General features: G+C 29.1%; 1 protein-coding gene, 1 long non-coding RNA gene and 1 pseudogene across 3 annotated transcripts; all 3 read right to left on the reverse strand.

Annotated features, from left to right (window-relative positions):
* Positions 1–1,872: 1,872 nt before the first annotated feature.
* LOC129308137 (small GTPase LIP1-like) lies at positions 1,873–6,554 on the reverse strand. 2 transcript variants are annotated; one of them, XM_054949169.1, is made up of 8 exons: positions 6,238–6,554; positions 5,889–6,135; positions 4,908–4,999; positions 4,667–4,808; positions 3,869–4,173; positions 2,844–2,897; positions 2,624–2,757; positions 1,873–2,403 (listed from the first exon to the last, which is right to left on the reverse strand). In XM_054949169.1, the coding sequence occupies exons 2-8, from the start codon at positions 5,977–5,979 to the stop codon at positions 2,178–2,180; spliced, it is 1,044 nt and encodes a 347-aa protein (XP_054805144.1). In that variant the 5' UTR covers positions 5,980–6,135; positions 6,238–6,554; the 3' UTR covers positions 1,873–2,177. The 2 variants fall into 2 exon arrangements, with proteins under 2 accessions (XP_054805144.1, XP_054805143.1); XM_054949168.1 differs by having other exon boundaries at positions 5,889–6,554.
* Positions 6,555–14,499: 7,945 nt separating this feature from the next.
* LOC129307659 (uncharacterized) lies at positions 14,500–15,823 on the reverse strand. The gene is made up of 2 exons (XR_008592467.1): positions 15,105–15,823; positions 14,500–14,867 (listed from the first exon to the last, which is right to left on the reverse strand). It is a non-coding gene; the product is annotated as an uncharacterized LOC129307659 (long non-coding RNA).
* A 1,604-nt stretch (positions 15,824–17,427) lies between these two features.
* Positions 17,428–20,365, reverse strand: LOC129309780 (probable WRKY transcription factor 45; annotated as a pseudogene).
* Between the last annotated feature and the right edge of the window lie 2,049 nt (positions 20,366–22,414).

Raw genomic sequence — 22,414 nt, forward strand, 5'->3', positions numbered from 1 at the left:
ACATTGCATTGGATTGGAAGACCACATAAATTATCACAATTTCTCTCCAAAATAAAAAGTAGTTTTGACTACATGGACTTATGGTTGAAGACCACAACGGCTTAACAAGTTTCCATTACTTTTTATCATTTTTCACCTTAGCAATTTCTTGCAAGATCTCAAACATTCAAATTCTTTCTCAATTTTCTTACCTTCAAACATTTTCGCACACTTTCTCACTCATTCATCCACTTTCTCACCCAATTAATCATTCATATCTCTCTCATTTCTCCACCAAATCATATAAGACTACTCTTATTCCCTCCCTCTTCTCAAGTTCATCCACTTCTTTAGATCTAATCAAGGATTGAAGGCCAAAATCATTCATTGAAGAAGATGAAATGGTACAGCCTAGTGGGTTCAACTCTTGAAGCTTTAAAGATGATGATGAGAGGCTAAATTTCTCAAGTAATCCTAGAGGGATGATGGATGGAAGATAAATCAAAAGGATACACATGGCTAAGACTTTCTATTCTCTTAGTTTTTTTCATTTGAATTGATGATTGATTCCTTAGTCTAGGGTTGATTCGTCATAATTTTATAATTCTAGTTGAATTCATCTTATTATAATGAAAAATACTTATTTAGTTGACTATATTTTTATGAGAATTGTAGTATTTGATTCAGCTATCTCTAGCTGAATGCAAGGTTTCATGTTTTTTTTTTTAATTGATGATTGTCTTACTTTACTCTTACATAGTCTTATGAGTACATTAGAAAGGACTTTACATAGTCTTATAATTCACTCTAACCTAAGGCTAGCCATGGCCTCATAAAGAACCAGCTAACTAAGACACTTGGTCAAGTCTAAAACCAAACTAAAAAAATAACCTAAAGTCATTAGTTAATGACTTAAGGAATTGGACTAGCTAAGTTAAATTTTCTAAAATAATTTTCATAAAGACTTTAATTTGGCCAAGAAAGGAAAATTAACACCAAAACCATAATTAATGAAAAATATAATGATTATTCTACTATCTAAACTTTAGGATTCCATTTCATTAAAGGGAATTCACATACATTTCCTCTAGCTTAGGTTTTTTAGTACTTCTAAGTAGATTAGTTTAGTCAAACTTCAACCAAGCATGAGTAACTTGTAGCCTTAGATAACCTCACTCTTAATTTAACTACTTCCTTGAGAGATGACTTAAGTTGAACCTCATATTATATTAGAGTTAGTTTAGTATTGATAATTTTAAGAGTGAGTGACAACCTTGTTCATCAATGCTTCAAAGACTAAAAGAGTAATTTTCTATTAATTCTTTATTCCCCAGTACTCATTGAAAACAAGAATGGCATTGGGTTCTTTCACTTTCTTTCAATTCTACTTAGTGATATACTTTCTCTGTTAAAAAATGTAAGACATTTTAATTTTTTAAGATGTAATTATTGTCTTTTTTTTATAAGTATCCCTATTAATAATGATTTTATACTTATTGTAGAATATTTAATAGAAATAAATATGAAAAGATAGAGTTAATTTAAAAGTAGGTAATTACTTTATTAAAAAATAAAATTTAATTAAAAATGTCTTATATTTTTTAAGAGAAGGAATACATTTTTGGCCCAGCTTCATATACATAAAGAAAACAAAAACGGGTTGATCATATACTTCATTAAAGAGCTTACGCATTGGAGTTTTTCAATTGGCATGTCAACGTCATGTAAGTTCAAGTTGCCTCAACTTCCTTATTTGATGGCAAATCAACTTTAATCAGCCAACGTTTTAGTCATAAGTATCCCCACATATCACAGAAAGAAGTAATTAGTCTGAGCTCTCATTAAGTTCCCGCAAGTACATATGGAGCAAGCCAGTAACAGAATCACTCATGCTTTGGTCTATATAAGCTTTTATCAACTGGGAAAATCCCTTGATATTTTACAGACAATAAACTGTCGACATTTTCAACAGAAAGTAAAATAAATTTTAAATACAGAAAATTCGATCTTAAGACTATTGATGCTTCCCAAAATACCTCTTGTATTGATAAAGCCTCTAAAAAAAATGAAAGAATGAATTCACCACTTACAAGTAAAATGGTGAAGCCATTGCAACATGTGTCAGACATTATAACTTCATTCTAAGCAAGAATATGTGAGTGTATCAGCAAATGAATAATTACCCAATGCAGAGGTCCTCAGACATTAATATCTGAGCGCTTTGTTCTATTACCTGCACCGCTCTCTGAGGAGCTAGAAAAAGAAAATCTGGGGAAGCTATAGCTTTCAGACATTGAAGCTGGCTGTTGAGAATAAAGCATGGGTGGCGTCGCGAGATTACCCAGAGCCCAAGGGTGCGGAGTGAGATTTCCCGGAGCCCAAGGGGGCGGAGGCATGTTATACATGTAAGAGTCACCTCTTTGACTGCAGTCACCAATAAATTTTTCTAAGCAATGACGCAAAGCCAACTAAAGAAAGAAAGCAACTAGATGGAACCAAACCCAATAATATCGAGAGCATTAGCATGCCCCAAATGAAATCAAGCAAGAATTTTCCCTTCCAAAAGAAATTTTAGAGTAACGGATTGTGATGATAAAAAAGGAACTACAGCTTCAGAATGATTTGCCAGGCAACCAGAAAATACCTTCCAATAGAAGACTGATCATCTTCATCAACCACATTGTCATCATCTATACGCTGAGCAGGTCTTGGAACTGAAGAAATGGACCATGCGCTCGGAGCAGGTATTTCATCTGAAAAATATCTTCTCCTGATCAACTAAAAGAAAAAGGAATTAGAAAAGTCAGATGATACCCCATTCATTTATTTACGGGAGGAGGAAAAATATCAGATACTATACAGACCATATGAAAAAATTTCATCACAGCTTCCTTGTCATACCTTGCTCCTTTTGCAGACTGCAGATGTCCAAAATATAAACCACCATGTCAAAAAATTTCATACAAGTGCAAAAACATAAGAGATCTATGCATCAAGTGTCATCACTCATCAGATGCGGCTTTCTATATCTTAGTCACATAATTTATTTGTGATAGGAAGTACCTAATAAGTTTAAAGGAAACTTTTATTAAACTACTATAAAACCAACCATATTACAAGTGAATATTAGACTTTAAAGGGACAACAAAAGTGTAAAGTTAGTAGTAGAGATGAGGTGCGGAATGGAGGTGTGAGCATGCACGAAAAGACAAAACATGTAATGAGCACATGCAAGAAAAAGTAGATATGGCGTCTATCGAAGAGAATATAGTAGAAAATTGTTTGAGATAATTTGTACATGTATAAAAAAGGCTGTGGGAGACACCGGTAAGAAAAGCAAAACAAATAATCTTGACCCCTATGAAGAGGCATGAAGGAAAACCAAAGAGAATTCTCAAGGAAGTTGTTGAATGAGATCTTTTGGTTAACAATATACCCAAAGGCTAAGTTGTAGATAGGGCACAAAGATGTCATGCAATCCATATAACCAACCCCATTTAATGAGACAAGACTTGTTGTTGCATAATTTATTTTAGGTTTTTAATTACTTAAAGAGAAATCAAGATCCCCAAGCAGTATATATTTAGCCTCTCCAGTTCAAAACCAAAGCTCAAAGCACAGTGGAATACCATAGATAAGTCCATCATTCATGCTAATCATTCGAGTGCATTATTGTGTACATTTACATAAAAGTATAGGCTAGTTGTTGAAGTACAAAACAAGCATGACAAAAATTTGAAAATACCACTATATTAGCATGTACTTCAAAATTAAAAGCAATTAACATGAAATAGCAGATTATTGAATTCTGTCTGTACTCGAAACAAAAATTTCATGAAGTAGCATACTGTAAAACTGACATATAGAATATTTTTGTCGAGACACTCACTGCAACTAATCCTCCACTGCCAGGAAAACTCTCATTCAGAGGAATCTCCTCACTTGATGGAAGCAAACCCTGCTTCTCAACCCATTGGCGAGCAACATCAACAAGATTCCCACTGCTGACTCTTCTACCCTCTTTTGAAGCAACATCAACTTTGTTACCAATAACAATATGGGGAACAGTAAGGCCGCCAGGACCACCAGACCTCAAAGGGGCAGAAAAAGTCCCTGTTGCAGCAATCTCAGCTGCCCACTTCTGTAAACTAGCCTTTGTTCTTTTCTGGGAGAGATCGTGAACAAAAATTACACCTGCGGATTAAGTTTAAATAAGAAGCCTCAACTTTAAAAATGGACACTCTGGTTTCATATAATTGATTATTCAGGCTTCATTAATTAGAAATGAATTCTAGCAGTAGACAATTCCATAAACCTAACTACCATTGAAATATGGACGCTAGTATAGAAAATAGTAGCAGAAGTGTGCCATCCAACTAAGTGAAATCCAAACTATCAATTTCAGATAAATTTCAAATGCATAACAAAATTAGCTGATTCTCCATTAAGTTATTTTGAATGAAGCAGCAACACTCACTTAAGAGATAACATTTAGAGTATATCATTTATTCATATTGAATATATAGGGCTTAAGAAGAGAAACCAAAGGTACATGGGGTGGTTATTAAAGTCTCATAAATTTTCTTCTCTTTGAAGACTTTAACCTATAATAAATTGCAAACACGCAATTTCTTCCTAAAGTTTAAACAATTAAGACAAAAGGATTAGATTATTAATTATTACTTACCATTAATCTGTGCATAAAATAGAGACCTGCAATCTTTGTACCGATCATGTCCTGACACATCCCAAAGTTCAATGAAAAAGCCTCTCTCAGAGTCACCTTTAAGACTATTTGAAGAGCTGCCAGAGTTGCCATAAGTTGTGTGCTGGAAGAAAGTAATAGCGTATGGGACACCTGGTGAAGATTTGTACTACAGCAACAATTATGCATTTTCTTGTGTGACCAGAGAGTGGGAAGTCTTTACCTTCACACCAACTGAACAACCTATTGTCTGAGGAGGGCGAGCAATGGAAGAACCTCTGATGATCAAATGAACTAGGGAAGTCTTCCCAACACCTGTAAGAACATTAGAATATAAAATGACTCAGATTAGGACTCATCTGTGAAGAAAAAAGGTCGATATGATATGACTGACATACTTAAAAGAGCTATATAGTGACTACGGATGTAGTAATAAAGAGATCCAAACCATGAATTTTCCTATCGATGGGCAGTCTACATGCAATACTCAGTCCCCTGCTATAATTATGGAACCTGCTACAGTTATGATTTATAGAAAATGATCTCTTCCCCCAAAATTATAAAGACTTTTGCAAAGATCAATGGCTCCCCAAGCAAAAATTTCTATCAATGAGATGAAACAGTCAATGCCTATCATGCATGCAAAATATCATTTACGCCAGATTAATATTTCATGCCACATCTTAGCTCCAATGTTATAGGATGCCTTTCAATTTAATACATAAAAATTATGATTCAATTGTCAAAAAAATTGCCGCGTGAGTTGAGGACAACTGCCACAGAAATATGCATTTGCAATTTCGACCATCTTCAAGTTGTTTCTCAAGCAGAAAAGTCGTTGACAATTTCAAAATCTGCCTAAGCAAAATATTTTCTAAAAGCCTGTCCGAATGGAAAATATATCTAATACATTAAAAATTGGATTTCTGTCACCTTGTATACAACACACTATGTGCTGGTTTATAGGTGTAATGTAATTCCTGGAATTACCTAGGTTCACCATTGTTTTATAAGGGTGTCATTGGCACTTCTAGGAAGATAAATACCATTCAATCGATTGAGAGATAAATAACTTACTTTCATTCACATCACACAATTTTTGAAATTTGGTCGTGAAGCTTCACTCTAGGAAATAGTCAGCCCCAGAATAAAATTTGAGCACAGAAGATTGGAAAGGCAATACTAGAATGAAGAAATCACTCACCTGAGTCACCAACAATGAGCACTCTAATCTGCCCACACGGCGGCCCACCGTTCTGGCTGCTATTCTCCCTCTCGCGGTCCCTCCGGAACATGTTTGCCTCTTGACACTCTTCACAAGTTTAGCTTCAAACGCAATTACAAAGACAAAACCTCAGAACAATTTCCCGGAACATCAACCGATAACGGATTCAATCTTCACGAAAAGGACCAGATTCTCAGTATGGAAATTCCGACTTCTATTCTTCCATCTCATGTAAAAATTAAGTGAGTATCCAAGCAGAGCCAGAAATCAGATACAGCCAATTATTTCACATCTCGGAAAATTAATCAAATCACTTTAGTCGACGGACCTGACAAGAAGTCGCGAAGGAAATAACAAAAAAATGAATCGACCAAGAGAAGGTCAAGCAAGTTCGCTCAAAGTTGGCAAAAAAAATCAGAAGTTATGCAAATAGGATAGTGAATTGACAACTTGCAGAAGATTTGTTATCAATCAGCAATATTGAGAGAGGCCTACGGAAAGCACTACGGTAGGCAAACACAAAAGCCTCTGGAATCTGGATCGAAAAAGGAGTCGCGCGAAATTACAACAAAACTTGAAAGAATGAGATCTCGCTGATCCACGTGAATGCAGCATTTTTCTTTCCTTTTCCCGTCGTTTTTGTATTTTATTTCCATTGATCGTGTTCGTGTCCACAGTCCAGGGTCACGTTCACCGACAAATAAAAATGTAATATTAACGTTACAACTCCAATTAATAATCATTATGCTCATAAAAATTGCATCAGAGCCCCACATAAAAAATTTAATTATCAAGAGATCTTTTACAACAACAACAACAACAAGCCTTTATCCTACTAGGTGGGGTCGGCTACATGGATTGCAAGACGCCATTGTGCTCTATCATTTATTAAACTTTTAGAAAGATCTTTTAAAATATCAAGAGATCTTTTAAAATATATAAAATATTTTTAAATTTTAAATCTTACATATTCATGACTTGATAAAAAATATTTACAATTAAATAATGAACATTATAAGTTACTATTACAAATGATCCCACACTATTGGTCAGGGGCATAGAACAGAAGAAAGTAAGAAGAATAAACTCAAAAACGCAACAGCAGCAAGGCAGTATTAGAGAGGAGGAGTGATGGTCCGAGAACTCGAAGGCGTGCTTATCACTTGGTCCGCATGCAATCCCTTATATGAGCCACAATCTGAACACGAACGCTAGACACTTAAGATGTCATATTAAAGACCATAAGACACAATTATGCACCGGTTACAAGAGTGTAAACCACCATTAAGCATTTGTCTAGAAATATTGGAAAATAATAAGTTTTGATGACATCCATTTTAGAATCTAAAGGTCTGTTTAAAGCCAAAAAGCTAATGGCATTCAAGCTTAAATTTCAAACTGCCAAAATTCAAGGTTTCCAGATAAGCTATTTTAAATTATTAATTATTTATTTTTTGTAAAAATAAATTTGATAAAAAGTACCTGGTACTGCCTTAACCCACGCGAAAGGGAATAATCAGCTATTTTTATCTATAATTATTTTGTATTGGCCTGTCTCGTACATGTAATCCGACTTCTCTTTTTTAAACCCATTTATTGGCTCATTTTTATTTTTTGATATTTAAACTCTTGGATCTCCTTTTATGTGAGCAAAATGAGATTTGTCATTTCAATTCATCACTCAATTATTACAACAAATACTACGTAAATGGTGGAAAAGGAGACGAGATTATATGAAAGGGAGCTGGTCACCTAATGCACACTTAATAATTACATAAGGTGTAGCAATTTATGAGAAATTAATTTAAAATAAACCAACGAAGCTCATAAAATATAAAGTTGAAAGTGAGACCAAGCATTCATACGTCGTGTCTACATATTTTTATGCAACAATGACACAAAACAAATGAAGTATAAATATAGTTCATACTGATTTTAAGAGCTTACAATTTGGTGAATTATACAAAAAACTATTACAATATATAATTTCTCCCTAAAACATGGATACATATTTTTACTTTCATGAAAGCTTGAAATCACACCTTTATGATTTATAAATTTTTAAACCAAAAACTCTGTTCACATAACTTTGAAAGGGATTTTGTGACTTTAATTATTCATAAGTCATTAGAAAAGGGCCATTTAAAAAGTGTTGTGTTTGCAAGATTTACTGTGAATGTACGATAAATTATTTTTAATAGAAACTAGTTAGTTTTTACAATTTATTACTTTTATAATACATACTAAAAACATAAACATCTTATTTTATTTATGAAGTTATTATTCATGAAAAAAATTAAAAGGTTATTTAGAAACTACAGAAATAGGAAATATGTTAATATTATATCATAAAAATACAATATAAAAATGTTAATATTTCATGATAAAAACACAATACATAAATGGTTACCAGAAAAAATACAATATAAAAATATGTCAATTGTTAATAAGAAAAATGATAATAAAATTCTTTGAATTGTATAAATAATAATTTAATCCCTTAAAATGTCATAATTCATTAAAGTTTTATGATAATTTTCTATCGTTAATGAATTAATATAAATAATTAAATTATTCTTGTTAAAAATAAAAATCATAATATTACTACAAGTGTTGGAAATAATAAGTAATGATTATAAGTTTTATTAAATTATCACAACTTTACTTCTTATATTCGCAACAATGCAATAATAAATCATAACTTTCTATGTCAAATTACTGACATTGCTACAAGTGCTGAAAATAACAAGTAATGATTATAAGTTTTATTTAAATAATCACAATTTTTTCTTATATTCACAACAATACAATAACAAATCACAAATTTGCATATCAAATTCTAGATATTGCTACAAGGATAATTTGATCATTTATATAAATTTATTAATGATAAAAAAGTCCTTAGAGACTTCAGTGTAATTATGACATTTTAAAAAATTAGATTGTCATTTATATAATTCAGATAGATTTTATTGTCATTTTTCCTTGTTAATATGATATCAAAGATAAAAATATGTTAACATAATATTATAAAAATCTAATATAAAAATTTTATTAAATATCAATAGTTACAATTAGATATGCGTTTTTTTTAAAACAAAGCAAAAAAATATTATGATAATAAAAAATGTAAAAAAAAAATCATATTTTGCAATGAGTATGATTTATGTACTTAATATATTCTTATATATTCAAATCATAACATGTGAATTTCTTTTTTGTAATAATATTAATAAGACTAAAGGTGCAAGTTTGGTCATATATTATTTTTCAAGGAGTATCTGATAGTCTAAAACTATTAGATGGTATAAAATAAATCATGAAATTTTAAAAATGGAGCATCCAATAGCCCGTCATTAACTTCAGCTAACAAACGTTATGTGGAGCTCACCATGACACGTGGCACAATACAAGCATGACACCCCAGCATGGTAAGGATACAAATTTAATTGCAAACTATTTTTCAAGAAATATTGGATAGCCTCTACTATAAAAAAATGAACCATCCAACACTTTTTCCTTAATTTTGACCAAACAAAGTTTATTTTCATACTTATAAGATTCACAAATCATTAATCTCTTCAATTTTCTTGTCTTCATTCTCGATCTTTGTTTGAGAAAAAGAGTTTCAACAAGTTTTTATCTGAAGACATTTATAAAACGACACTAACAAAGTAGAAGAAATGATTCGTGACTAAATTAAATTAGAATTAAGCTTCTCCATGCATTATAAAATCAAGCTTCTACATCGTTAGCATCATCTTTGTGAATGTCTTCAGATAAGAACTCTTTAAACCTCTTTTTCTTGAACTGATATTGAGAACAAAGGTAAGAAGATTGAAAAGATTAATGCTTTGTGGGCCTCATAAGTATAAAAATAAACTGTATTTGGTCAAAATTAAGGGAAAGGTGTTAGATGGTTCCTTTTTTTTTTATAGTAAAGGCTACTTAGTGCTCCTTGAAAAATAGTTTGTGGCTAAATTTACACCTTTATCATGCTGATGTATTGTGCACGTGCCATTGTGGGCTCACATAACATCTGTCAGTTGAAATTAATAGTGGGCTACTGAATGCTCTATTTTTAAAAGTTCGTGATTTATTTTACATCATCTAATAGTTTAGACTACTATATGCTCCTTAAAAAATAGTATATGGCTAAATTTTATACTTTACCCTATTAATAATAATAATTTGTTATAGAATAAATAATCTATGAAATATCCACATATCATAATTTAATTGAAAATAGATATCTTAAGTACATAAAAATAAGTAGGGTTAATAAGCAAAATGGACCCTAAAATATTAAACGAAAAGCACTTTGAACCCTAAACTCTTAAAATATGCAAAATGAATCCTAAATTTTTAAATTCATAGCAAATTAAAACTTACCGTTAACTTTTTGTTAATGATGTTACTATTCACCATGGGACCCAATCAAACACTGATGTGGCAATCCCTTGATGATGTGTCATTTGTTAATTAACGCCACAAACCCTAAACAATTACGTGAGTTGCATCTTGGACTTTTAATTTTAAAATTTTGAGCAAATTAATCCCATCATTTATGCATAGAATGTTAACTATTACATAGATCAAATTAGTCTCAACATGGTCCGCCGAGGTGAATGCATCATTGGCCATGGCAAACAATTCATAATTTTGTAAAATGATGTTCTTTGTCCTTTTTTTGCAATGTTTTTCAAACGATTAGTATTTTATACTTCCGTATACTTTACAACTTTAATTTAGTCTTATTTTAAATAATATTTATTTATTTAATGATAAAAACTTGAGATCCCATTGAAAAAGAAGTTTAAATATCAAAAAATTTTAATTAACCAGTTAATTTGAGTTTAAAATTCATTAATGAAATCATCGACTTTTGCATTCATTGTTTGTAAAATCCTCTAACACTAAAACTTATTTTCTAATGGGATCCCAAGTCTTCATCATTAAACAAATAAATATTATTCAAAATGAGATTAAATCAGAGTTATAAAGTATACAAAAGTATGAAATACTAATCGTTTAGAAAACATTGCAAAAAAGGGACAAAGAATATCATTTCACAAAATTATGGGTCGTTCATTGTGATCAATGATGCATTCATTGCAGCAAATCACACTGAAACTAATTTAATCTACATAATAGTGAACGTTCTATACATAAACAGTAGAGGTAATTGCTTGAAATTTTAAAGTTTGAGCTCTAGGATGTTACTCACATAATAGTTTGGAGTTTATGGCACTAGTTAACAAATGACACGTCAGCATTTGACTGGATCCCACGATGAACAGTACAGTTCGTTAACAAAAAGTTAATGGTAAGATTAAATTTGTTATAAATTTAAAAATTTAAAATCTATTTTGCACATTTTAAAAGTTTAAGATTGAAGGCGATTTTCGTGCAATGATTTAGAGTCCATTTTGTTCATTAACCCAAATAAGTATATAAGTTTTTTCCCATTTTTTTTAAAAAGCCATTGGTAAGATTTATTATCAATATGACAAATATACAATAAGTGATTTTAATAACAACTCACTACCTTATACTAATAGAAATTGCGTCTAATAGAAGTGATTAGTTTGAATTTTTATTAAAAAAGGTACTCATATTTAATATCTGATTGTATCATGAATATAATTGCTTTTAATAGAAGGATTTGAATGAGCAATCAACTTGTTATTTTTTTTTTACAAAAAATTTTACTCTTATGCATATTAAAAATATAAACACCTTATTTTATTCATAAACTTGTTACCTTGGAAAAAATTAAAATATAATTCAAAAATATAAAATATAAAATATGTTAACATGATATCATAAGAATATAATATAAAAATAATTTGTAAATATCAGTAGCTTTGATCCAACATGCTTTATTGTTTTATAACAAAAAGATAAATAAACAGAATAAAAATATATTGTAACAAAAAAGTTGAGAACGGACAATTAATTTTTCAAAAAAAAAAAAAAAATCGTCGGCGGCACCCACAACCACGGTTAGGTTCCTGAAACGCTGAAAGTTTTTATATTTTACAATATAAAAAGATAAGATAAAATAATAAAAAAAATGATAATAAAATTCTCTCAAATTATATAAATAATAATTTAATTGTTTAAAATATTATAATTTTATTAAAGTTATTAAAGAATTTGTATTAATTAATTTTAAATTAAAAATATTATTTTATCTTTATTGATAAGTTGTGATTTTTATTCACTTTTATAATTTTTTAAGTAAAGTTGTAATTCCTTAAATAAAGGTTATAATTGAGGTTTATTATTTTAAAAATTTATTTTTAAATAACAGAAATTACAGTTCATAAATTGTGATTTTTTATTTAATTCTTACAACTTATAAAAAAGAATTATTATTTTTTAAACAAAAATTATAATCGAGATTTATTTTTTCATAATAAAAATTATACTTGACAATTATGATTTATTATTCAACTCTTATAACAACATAAAATTTAATATTTCTTAAGTAAAAATTATAATTGAAGCTATTTATTTTTAATAAAGATCAAATGATTAATTTTTTTAAAATAAAAATATAATGAGTCTAGAGTGAATATAAGAGGCTGAAGATTGAGAATGGGCCTAGTACATACTTTCATTGATTTGGGCCATTTAATAGTTGTGGGTGTTGTAGCCGATTAACTTTTTTCCAAAAAAAAAATAAAAAAAGAATTATATGGCAAAGGAGAATAAGGAAAAGTGTAAGATCTATAAAAAAAAAAAATGTGGGTGTGAAAATTTAAGAGAGGATAACAAGTTGCTACTTAAATTTTACTTTGAGGAAGGATAACCCATTCTAAAATAACAAAATCTTCTTTATAACATTAATATGAATAGAGGAATAAATTTTAAATTAATTTATGTGAAAATAGAAAGGTTATTGTTTATTGAATAAAATAATTTTTGCTTGCATTCAAGCACAACTAAGGATAACAAATTCTAAAATCAAGAAAATTGTCGATTATATCTATCCTTTTAAATATCTAATGCATGTACGATAAATAACAAAAATAATTATTTTACTTTTATTGTCATATTTATTTATGTTCGGGAATAAAAATATATAATTATTTAAGCCACCAAAAAAAAGATATAATTATTTATAGTTGAAAAAATTGAGAAGTGGGGTCAAAATTGTTTAATTAATTTTTAACCCCACATGCCATTTTTTTACAAAAATCAAACTTATTAAGATCTGTTTCCTCATTTCTCCTCTATAATCAAACTAGGGATTATTGTTCTCATGTGTCCCACAGGTATAAAATCTAGTTATATTTATTTATAAGTTTAAAATAGCTCAATATTAGGGTAGATGCATGGCATAAATTAATGCTTTGCTTATATAGGGAAAGAACATGGAGTAAAATAAGAGAAAATGACTTTTTCTTTGGACAAAGGAAAAAAAATGAGAAAAAATTAAAAGAAAGATTTGCTCGAGTTTTGATATAAGTCCCTACACTTCACTTTCAATATTTATATCCTTACACTTTCTTCATTTGCAATATTAGTCCCTATATTTTATTCAGGTTTTGATATATGCTCCTGTACTTCACTTTTGATATTTTAAGTACTTACAATTTTTTTATTTTAAAAGAATGTTGATGTGCCATAAGCAGTGTTAATAACACAGACATGTCAATTAACAACATTACTTTTGTATTTATATATCAAATTGATGTTGATATGAAATTTTTAATAAGCAAAAATTTTAAAAATTTGCATCAGATGAAATAAAAAGGCTAACCTAGACTCTTTAAATAATTAACAAATGCAAAAATTCCATGCAGGCATTTTTTTAATTTTTTTTTTAAATTTTCATGTTACCATTATAGTTTGACACGTAACAAATTTAACGATGTTAGTTGACATGTCAGTATTATTAACATCGTTTGTGACATGCCAACATTCCTTTAAAAATGTAAGGATTAATGTTGCAGATGAAAAAAAGTGAAGGGATCTAAAATATTAAAAATAAAGTGCAGATATTTATATTTAAACTTAAGTAAAGTACAAGAATCAAAAATAATTTTTTTAAAAAGAAAAATAGGCACTATATTTTCTTTTCAACTTTTCATTTTTCAAATAGAGAGAGATTTTGGGAATAATCTCCCCCAAACAACTACCCTCTTCTCTCCTCTCCTCCTCCTCCTCCTCCTTATTATTATTATTATTATTATTATTATTATTATTATTATTATTATTATTATTATTATTTGAATTACGGTGGTGTAATTTTATTTTTTATTTATTTTTTAAAAGTGTGGATATTTTATATTCTTACGTGGGATAATTCTTTTTTTAAATTATTTTTTAAAGAAACAAAATGTCCTTCTATTATTTAATCATTAAATATTTCGTTTTTTAATGAAACGTCAGAGACCCACTAAATCGTCAAAAGTCAAATCCTCTTCTCTTTGACTAAGTCAAGATCAAGATATGCAAAGCACCTCTGAGGTCCCACTTTCTGATTTCCATAACCAATATATCGTAAAAAATGGAAGAATCCCAAAGACACGATTGTGATTTCACATAATCCTCGACATTGTAGATCCAATCAACGAAATCCCAAATAAAAAATGAAATGTTTGAGCAATCAAAAGGAAACCCACAATATAAGTTTACATTTTAACAATGGAAAAGTTACATTACAAAAAAAAAAAAATGGGGAAAGGAGGGCTCCGACCCTGTTTGTTTCAAGCGGTGAAAAGAATGGCGACAATCTCATCGGCAACAAGGCACTCTGCGATTAGAGTTGGACGAGGATTTCAAGAAGATGCAGAGGGTCATCATTTTTGCAAGATGGTGTTGGTGGACACAACCATGACGACCAAGTGACTGTTGGTTCCAGGTTTCAACTAATCTACTTTAACGAATACTAGCTTCCTCTTCGCAGGTGTGTTAGCAAAAATGCAATCAGAGAACTGCAAGTCCCTAGAAGCTCAGTCAAAATGAAGAAAGCAACAGACTTATGAATTGGATGAGAAGAAAAATCAAAGAACCCGATCATCAAATTTCAAATTGAACAACAATCTTTAAACCTCTATCTTTAACTCACACTATTACATGTATACCCAGAAAACTCCTCTCTCTCCCCAACAACAATGATTCAAGACTTGTATCATTTCAAGTAGGTTCCCTATCATCTTAGTTTGGACACAAGAAAGGCACCTTCGTTTGCCTCAGATGCAAAGTTGTCCACTCACAAGGAAGGTAGCAGATGGAAAAGGAAGCAAAGGTGGATAAAGCTCTTCATATGGCTTGGTTAGACGAATGGTGAAGGATGAAGGAAATGACTAAAGCTCTCTCTCTCTCTCTCTCTCTGCGCGCGCTGCAATTGACAAACATGACGGAGGTAGATGACTTGGTTAGAGAGATGAGGATTTGACTTTTTGACAATTTGTTGGGTCCCATGCAATGACACATTTTCAAAATACAGAATATTTAACGGCTAAGAAATCAAAAGGCATTTTTCCTCGTCTAAAAAAATAATTTAAAAAAATTATTTTATTTAAAAGTATATAATTTTTAACGCTCCTTGAAAAAAAGTATAAATATAAAATTAAACCTTTATCCTCCTTATTTTTTGCATTTGAGCAACCCTCATTTTTGTTTTTGCACCATAGTGACGACCCATGTTCATGGGACCAGCAAAAGAAGAACAAAATGAGAAAGAAAAGAAAAGGGGCAAAACTATAATAAAAAATGGTTAATTACTGGGTCATGGGGATGCTTGGATTGATCATTGGAACGTTGGGAGCTTTGGAGAAAAGAATTACGTCCTCATCTGTGTGGGGTTCGACCTCTGCCATGACCCATTGCCCTAAAATATGAGTTAACTAGAAAAACGGGTTTTTTTTGGTATCAAAGGGAAATGGAGAAAGTGAGGAAGCAAGAGGACCACAACAAACAATCGACTTTACGTACTTTAGCAATTGATTTGATTTAAAATTATTTAATTTTAAAATATAATAATATGAAAATACTTTTTAACAACTAATTTGATGTTATTGATTTTAATATAATTTCTACTTTCAATTTTTTTTTACAAAGATAATTTACATGAAATATGTTATATTTTAATATAAAGGTATTATAATTATTATGATATATGTTCATTTTTTTCATTGGTTTGCTTTTTTTTTCCTATCCAAATATAGAGAGTGATAATATTTTTTTCTAATTTTTTTTTTCATTTTTACTTTTTTTATTTTCTTTTTCTCAACTTTTTTCCTATCAAAACGGATGGTGAATCATGTAGTGTTTTTATAGTATATTGCACCGTTGGCATTTCTATTACTAATAGTACTAATACAAAACCATGCATCATGTACCAGCAAGGCATCGATTAGATCATAAAATTAAACAATACAAGAACAAAAGTTTGGTGGCATATGGACTAACAAGTGTTGGTCTATAAAGAATGTTCAACGTTTTAAACGCGAGGTTTGAAGATATATGTAAAACTCAAATTTAAATTAGTCAAAGTCTATCTAATGCCATTTTGACACTAGATTTTTTTTTTTTCAAGAAGTCGGTGTAAAATAGCAAACAAAAACAACTACAAATAATTAACAATAATATTAATAAAACACAGCGCTAAGTATATTATTTGTACACGTCCATTCAGTTGAAGCGACATCTTATGGTCTAAATTTAATTTAAATGATATATCTTGGCCAAAAGAAAGTAACTTTGAATGAACCAAAATATAAATATACACGTATACATATATGTATTTTTAAAAACAAAAATCTTACTTTTTTTTTTACTGATAAAAAAAAATCTTGCTATCTTCCCCTAAACAAAATTCAAATTAACGAAGGTAAATTATAAAGGAATTACATCATTAAAACAGTTGAGAGCCTTTTTTTAATATAAGGCTGTGAAATTAATCCATATAAGCATAATGCTTAGACAAAAATATATCCATGATTAGTATAAGTGGCAGAGCCACATACAAGTGAGGGTGGGCATGTTTTTAAATTTTAATTATTAAATTAAATTTTAAATTTTGTACCCCTTCTTCTCCATATTTTATATCTCATCTTTTTAATATTTTAAACATTAAATTCATTTGATTTTTTTTCTAGCCTCATAATCCAAATTTCTTAAATTTCTAAATCTAAGTCTAATAATATAATGAATAATATAATTGATTTTTAATTATTAAATTATTTTTAAAAATTATTAAATTTTACCTTTTCTTTACAATTAATAACTAAATAAACTATTGTTTAAAATTTAAATAATAATAAATAAACAAATGGTAAACTTAAAAAAACATTAACTACTCTATCCTCGTCCTATATATAATTCATTTTTTAATTATTAATTTATTTTTAAAATTATTAAATTTTTCCTTTTCTTTGCAACTAATAACTAAAATAAATTGTTGTTCAGAAATTCAAATAATAATCAATAAAAAAATGGTAAACTTTAAAAAAAAATAACTACTCTATCTTTGTCCTGTATTAAAGAAAAAAAATTTCAAATTTCATTCTATATTAATGACCAGAAGGAGTTGGGTCACAACTCATTTATATATAATTAATAATAAAGAACTTGTTTGGCATGGCAATTTAATTTGATAACATCAGATGATGAAATGAAATATACATGGCAATAGTTTATAAGAGTAGTACAAATCAAAAGAGATTAAAACTAGTATGCCCTTGCATAAGGATGATACAGAGAAAATTAGCATCCCCTAATTACATGAATAATATATGCATGAATCAAAATATTAAAACATCAAAATATGCCAACAAATTAAAGGTTGACTCAATTAATAAGAATTTGATTTATAACCCATAAGGTTGTTAGTTCAAATTCCATTACTGATGTAAAAATTTGTTAATGCATGATCTGTAAGTAGTACTTTTGCAAGTACTATTTGAGCCTAGAAGCATACCGTGACTTTGATGAGTTGGCATTGAGATCCAACTCACATGAACTATTTTGTAAATAAATTTAAAAAAAAAACTGCAAAATATTACTTAATTGATGAGCAATAATAATATCTAGGAAGTAGTAGTGGAAGAAGAGTTAGGAGTAGAAGAGCAGTGAAAATAATTAGGATGAAGCAATTGGAATAGTAGGTTGAAGAAGGGGCATCATGATTGTGAACGCCTTCATAAGTGGTGACCACATAGCTCACATCCTCTGTGTCCCTTTCTACTCTCTTCTTCACCTTGCATCCTCCACTTGCACACTTGTAGTAGTTCCTGTTTCATCACGTCATTTTAATATTCCTTTTAAATAACTTGCTGACTATATATTATACTTCTTAAATAATAGTATATATATGGCAAAAATTGAGAATAAAAAAAAAAAGGAACGACTATGGATTAGAGAAATTAAGAGCAAAGACCAAAAATTAGCAAAGACCAAAAATTAAAGACAATTTATATATATATATATATATCATAATTCCGTAAAATACTTATTTCCCCCTATATGGTCATAAGTATGAGCACAAATGAGGTGTTTTGATTTAGGGTATGTTTGGTTGGAGGGTTTTGGAAGGAATGGAAGACTATAATTACTTTAATTTTTAAAAAATGGAGAAGTTGTGTTAAAAAAATCATTAAAATTTCATAACTCCACTTATCCATTTTTTTAAAAAAATTATTAAAAAATTTATATTCCCTACAAAATCCTCCAACCAAACAGGGGATAAGCCGATAAGTGCAAACTCATTTTAAAAATATGTTGCTGTATTTGTAAATAATTAGTTCACAATCTAAAATTTAAAAGATGCCACTAGCCTTTTATTAACATCATGATTAGAACATAATTAATCAAATAAAGTAAATTAGTTAAAATCAAATTAAAAGGTACGTAACATAATTAATCAAATAAAGTAAATTAGTTAAAATCAAATTAAAAGGTACGTGCTACATTATATTTTAATTTGTAGGTAGAATCTTTTATAATTGTGCACTCATACAAGTTGAGAAAGATGTGAAAGTATGATTGGATATTAACAATATTCACACACATTATTCTATATAATTTCTACTATAATATAATATCGGCAACAATTATTCTGCCAAAAAAATGAATACAACTTGCATTTTGTTGTGCTTTGGGTGGGTCTAAACAAACTTACCCCACACATTCACACTACCGGGCAGAAAAAGGGATAAAGATTAAGGCACTGTTCAGTGTTCATTATTGGCTCACATTTAATCACAAGCAGCCCCACGTCAAATCTGGGGTCCATTAATCGTTCACTCTCAACATTTATTTATCTAATAGAAAAATTTATTAGGACTTTTTTCTTTTTTTATAAAGTATTTTTAAACAAATTTTATCATTCAATAAATTAGTTATTTATTTTTAAATTAATACTATCCTTCTATATATACTCCTATTTAATAAATGTTTAACTCTAAAATAAATATAAATTAATTTATTCATTAAAGTCATTTAAAAAAAATAATGATTATACTTAAATTAATTATAATAACCAGCAAGTGGGGTTGGACTATAGAAATTTGATCTCTATTTTAGTTACATAATTCTTCTCTCTAATTTGATTACCTCTGAAAAAATTATTATGATCTTATTTTTAAAAAAATTAAGTGACAATAATAAATATAAGAAATTATATGATGAAGACGGAATCCATTTGATTTACATGATTGAAGATTTCTCAGTAATATTCTTTGAAACAATACATGGAAAAAAATTGTGCACATCAATATATCATGCCTAAAGAAGACAAATTAAAATGAAAACTTAATTAATTAACCCTAATTAAATTAACATGTTTAGAAAATATATTTTTAAAAAACATATTTGGATATATATAGCATAATGATAATTTTAATTACCTGGGATTTGGATTACTCTTCACAGACTTCTTTCCGTACTTCCTCCATTTGTATCCATCATCCATAACATCAACCTCCGATCTCGTCTTAAACGCTATCCTTTGACTCACTTCTGCTTTGTTTCGCTTAACCCCTCCGCCATCTTCGCATTCTCTGTACAACAACGTCAAAACATTCGAAAATACGTAGAACAGTTAATATTAATTACATCAGAAGCATCATTAAAAAACCAGACAGAGAAAAATTAATTATAAGCACTTGCATGCTGTAGCTGTTATCAGGTGTTGCACCAGTACTAAACTCAGTAGTGTTTGCTGTCTTCTCCGATGATTCTGTGCTCCGTGACCAATCTTGAGGATGATGATCGTGCTCATCATCCACGACATCTTCGAACATGAGGTAGTCGCATAATATGTGCTCAGCTGGTGAAGCCATCACCTCCATATTCACGCCATAATTAGGGTTTGGATTTGGGTTTTCAAAGCAATAGTTCATTTTTTTCAGCTATATAGAGAGATAATACTGAAAAGCTGGTTTGGGAGAAACACACGAGAGTAAGAGATGGCGTTGAGGTCCTTTTTTAGTTTTGTCGACTGTTCTTATATATGCTTGGTGCTTCTTGGTGGATATAGATGAAATAATATCTGACAAAGATTTTCTTCTTAAATTAATTAGTTTCCTTTTCTCTTTAATAATGCTCATAGGATGCTTCACTTACATTTTCCTGGATGTTGCAGGGAAGGTTCTTCATTGACTACGTGTCAGCCTCAGGGATGTGTAGGTGACGTCATTACCATGACGTATAAATAACTTGTAATAATGGATTACCCACAAAAAATGGCATCCAGACAGATAGAGGTGGCTAGCCGTTCACTTTTTAATATTTTTTTAAAAAAATTAAATATTAAAAAATATAAAATATTTTTAATTTTTTAAAATATAATTATTATCTTTTTTTAAAAAAATACTTCTCTTAAATAAATCATTTTATATTTTATCTTAAGATAAAACACTTTATTAAATAGGGATAAGTATGAAAATATAGAATTAATTTATAAAAATAATTACTTTATTAAATGTGATATTCGATTAAAAATATCTTAAATTTTGAACGAAGAGAAGAGAGTAATCATTATAAAAGATTGTGTTAATAACATTAACAGTTTGACTGGTAAATAATGTGATTTATCTTAAATTTTTAACTAAATAACTTGCCTTATTTTATTTTTGCATTATATTCCCACCTTAGTTTACTCATTTCGTTTTTATATGTAAGTCATTTTCTTTTTTAAAAAAAGTAATAATTTTTTTGTACACTTTTATACAGGGAAATCATTAATCACTTTCTTCTAATTTTGTAATTTTCACAATTTTTATGAGTAGAGTAAAAAAATTATTTCCTCTAATTCAAAATATAAGCAATTTTTAAGAAAAATTTACATATCAATAAAATCATTATTCTTATAAAAATATATATTTTCTTTTTCTTTTTGCTTCTAATCTCAATTATCAATGTACTCTATAATAAGTGAGAGATACATTTATATAAATATCTAAGTTAATAAATACATGGGATAAAATAAAAAAAAATTATACATATTCTAGGTTGTTTATATTTTAAATCAAAATTAACTAAAAGAAAATGTTTATATTTTAGACTGAAGGGAGTATATAAAGAAAGTATTTTGAAAGATAACACATTTAATAAGATTAAATTAAGAAATTTTTTTATTTTTTCAAATATCATCAATTATTTATTCACATTTTTTTAATTTTGATAAGATAGTAAAAAATAACGAAGTATGTTATTATTTATCTTTATTTTTCTTACAAAATGTGCGATATATAAGTTGGTGGTCCAACACATGCCTCTTTACCATCCATTCATCATTAGCCCTTTGATTTATTTCTTTGAAGTGTCTAAAATAGTTATTAACATTAATTCATGACAGCAACATCTCTTCGTGGCTCCTTATCCACATAGACGCTTGTTCATGGACCATGATAGACCCGTGAGCCACTCTAACAAGGGCCCTTTGTTATTTACAACCTTTTTTCTTTTTAGCATCAAATTAAACCAAAACTCTCTTTTTTCGCCAGTGAACTTTTTTTTTTTTTGGCTAGATTCGTATATTAGAATATGCCTTTCAATGGCATCCTCTCTGTACGACCAACATAATGTTGTCCCCTCTTCTTTTGGATCATTTTTTAATGATTTATTTATTTTGGTTGTTATACTAAAGAAATTAAAGACGATCAATATTATTTATTATTTGTGATAATTTTACTGTGTTCCATACTCCTTCCAAAAAGTGTTCGGTTTGGTAAATATTTCTTGATGGATGTGCATAAATTCTGCTTAATCAATTACCTTTATGTTTGTGGTAATTTAATTAATTACCTTCAACTAGGTCCGCCAAATATTGCTCACAAAAATAGTTTTTTGTCACATCCAGACGATATCATATCATGACTAAGTACTGTAATTTATACGTATTGTAATGCAATCCTCTTTGCTATTTGACGTCGTAGTTGATATTTACTCCCTCAAATTTAAAATAAGAACAGTTTTTTATATAAAAATTTTGCCTATCAATAAAATTCTCATTTCCATAAAAATACATATTTGTTCTCCTTTTA

Source organism: Prosopis cineraria, unplaced genomic scaffold, assembly GCF_029017545.1.
Source record: "Prosopis cineraria cultivar Desert tree isolate PC_DT_omini unplaced genomic scaffold, ASM2901754v1 PC4, whole genome shotgun sequence".
Classification (NCBI taxonomy): Eukaryota; Viridiplantae; Streptophyta; class Magnoliopsida; order Fabales; family Fabaceae; genus Prosopis; species Prosopis cineraria.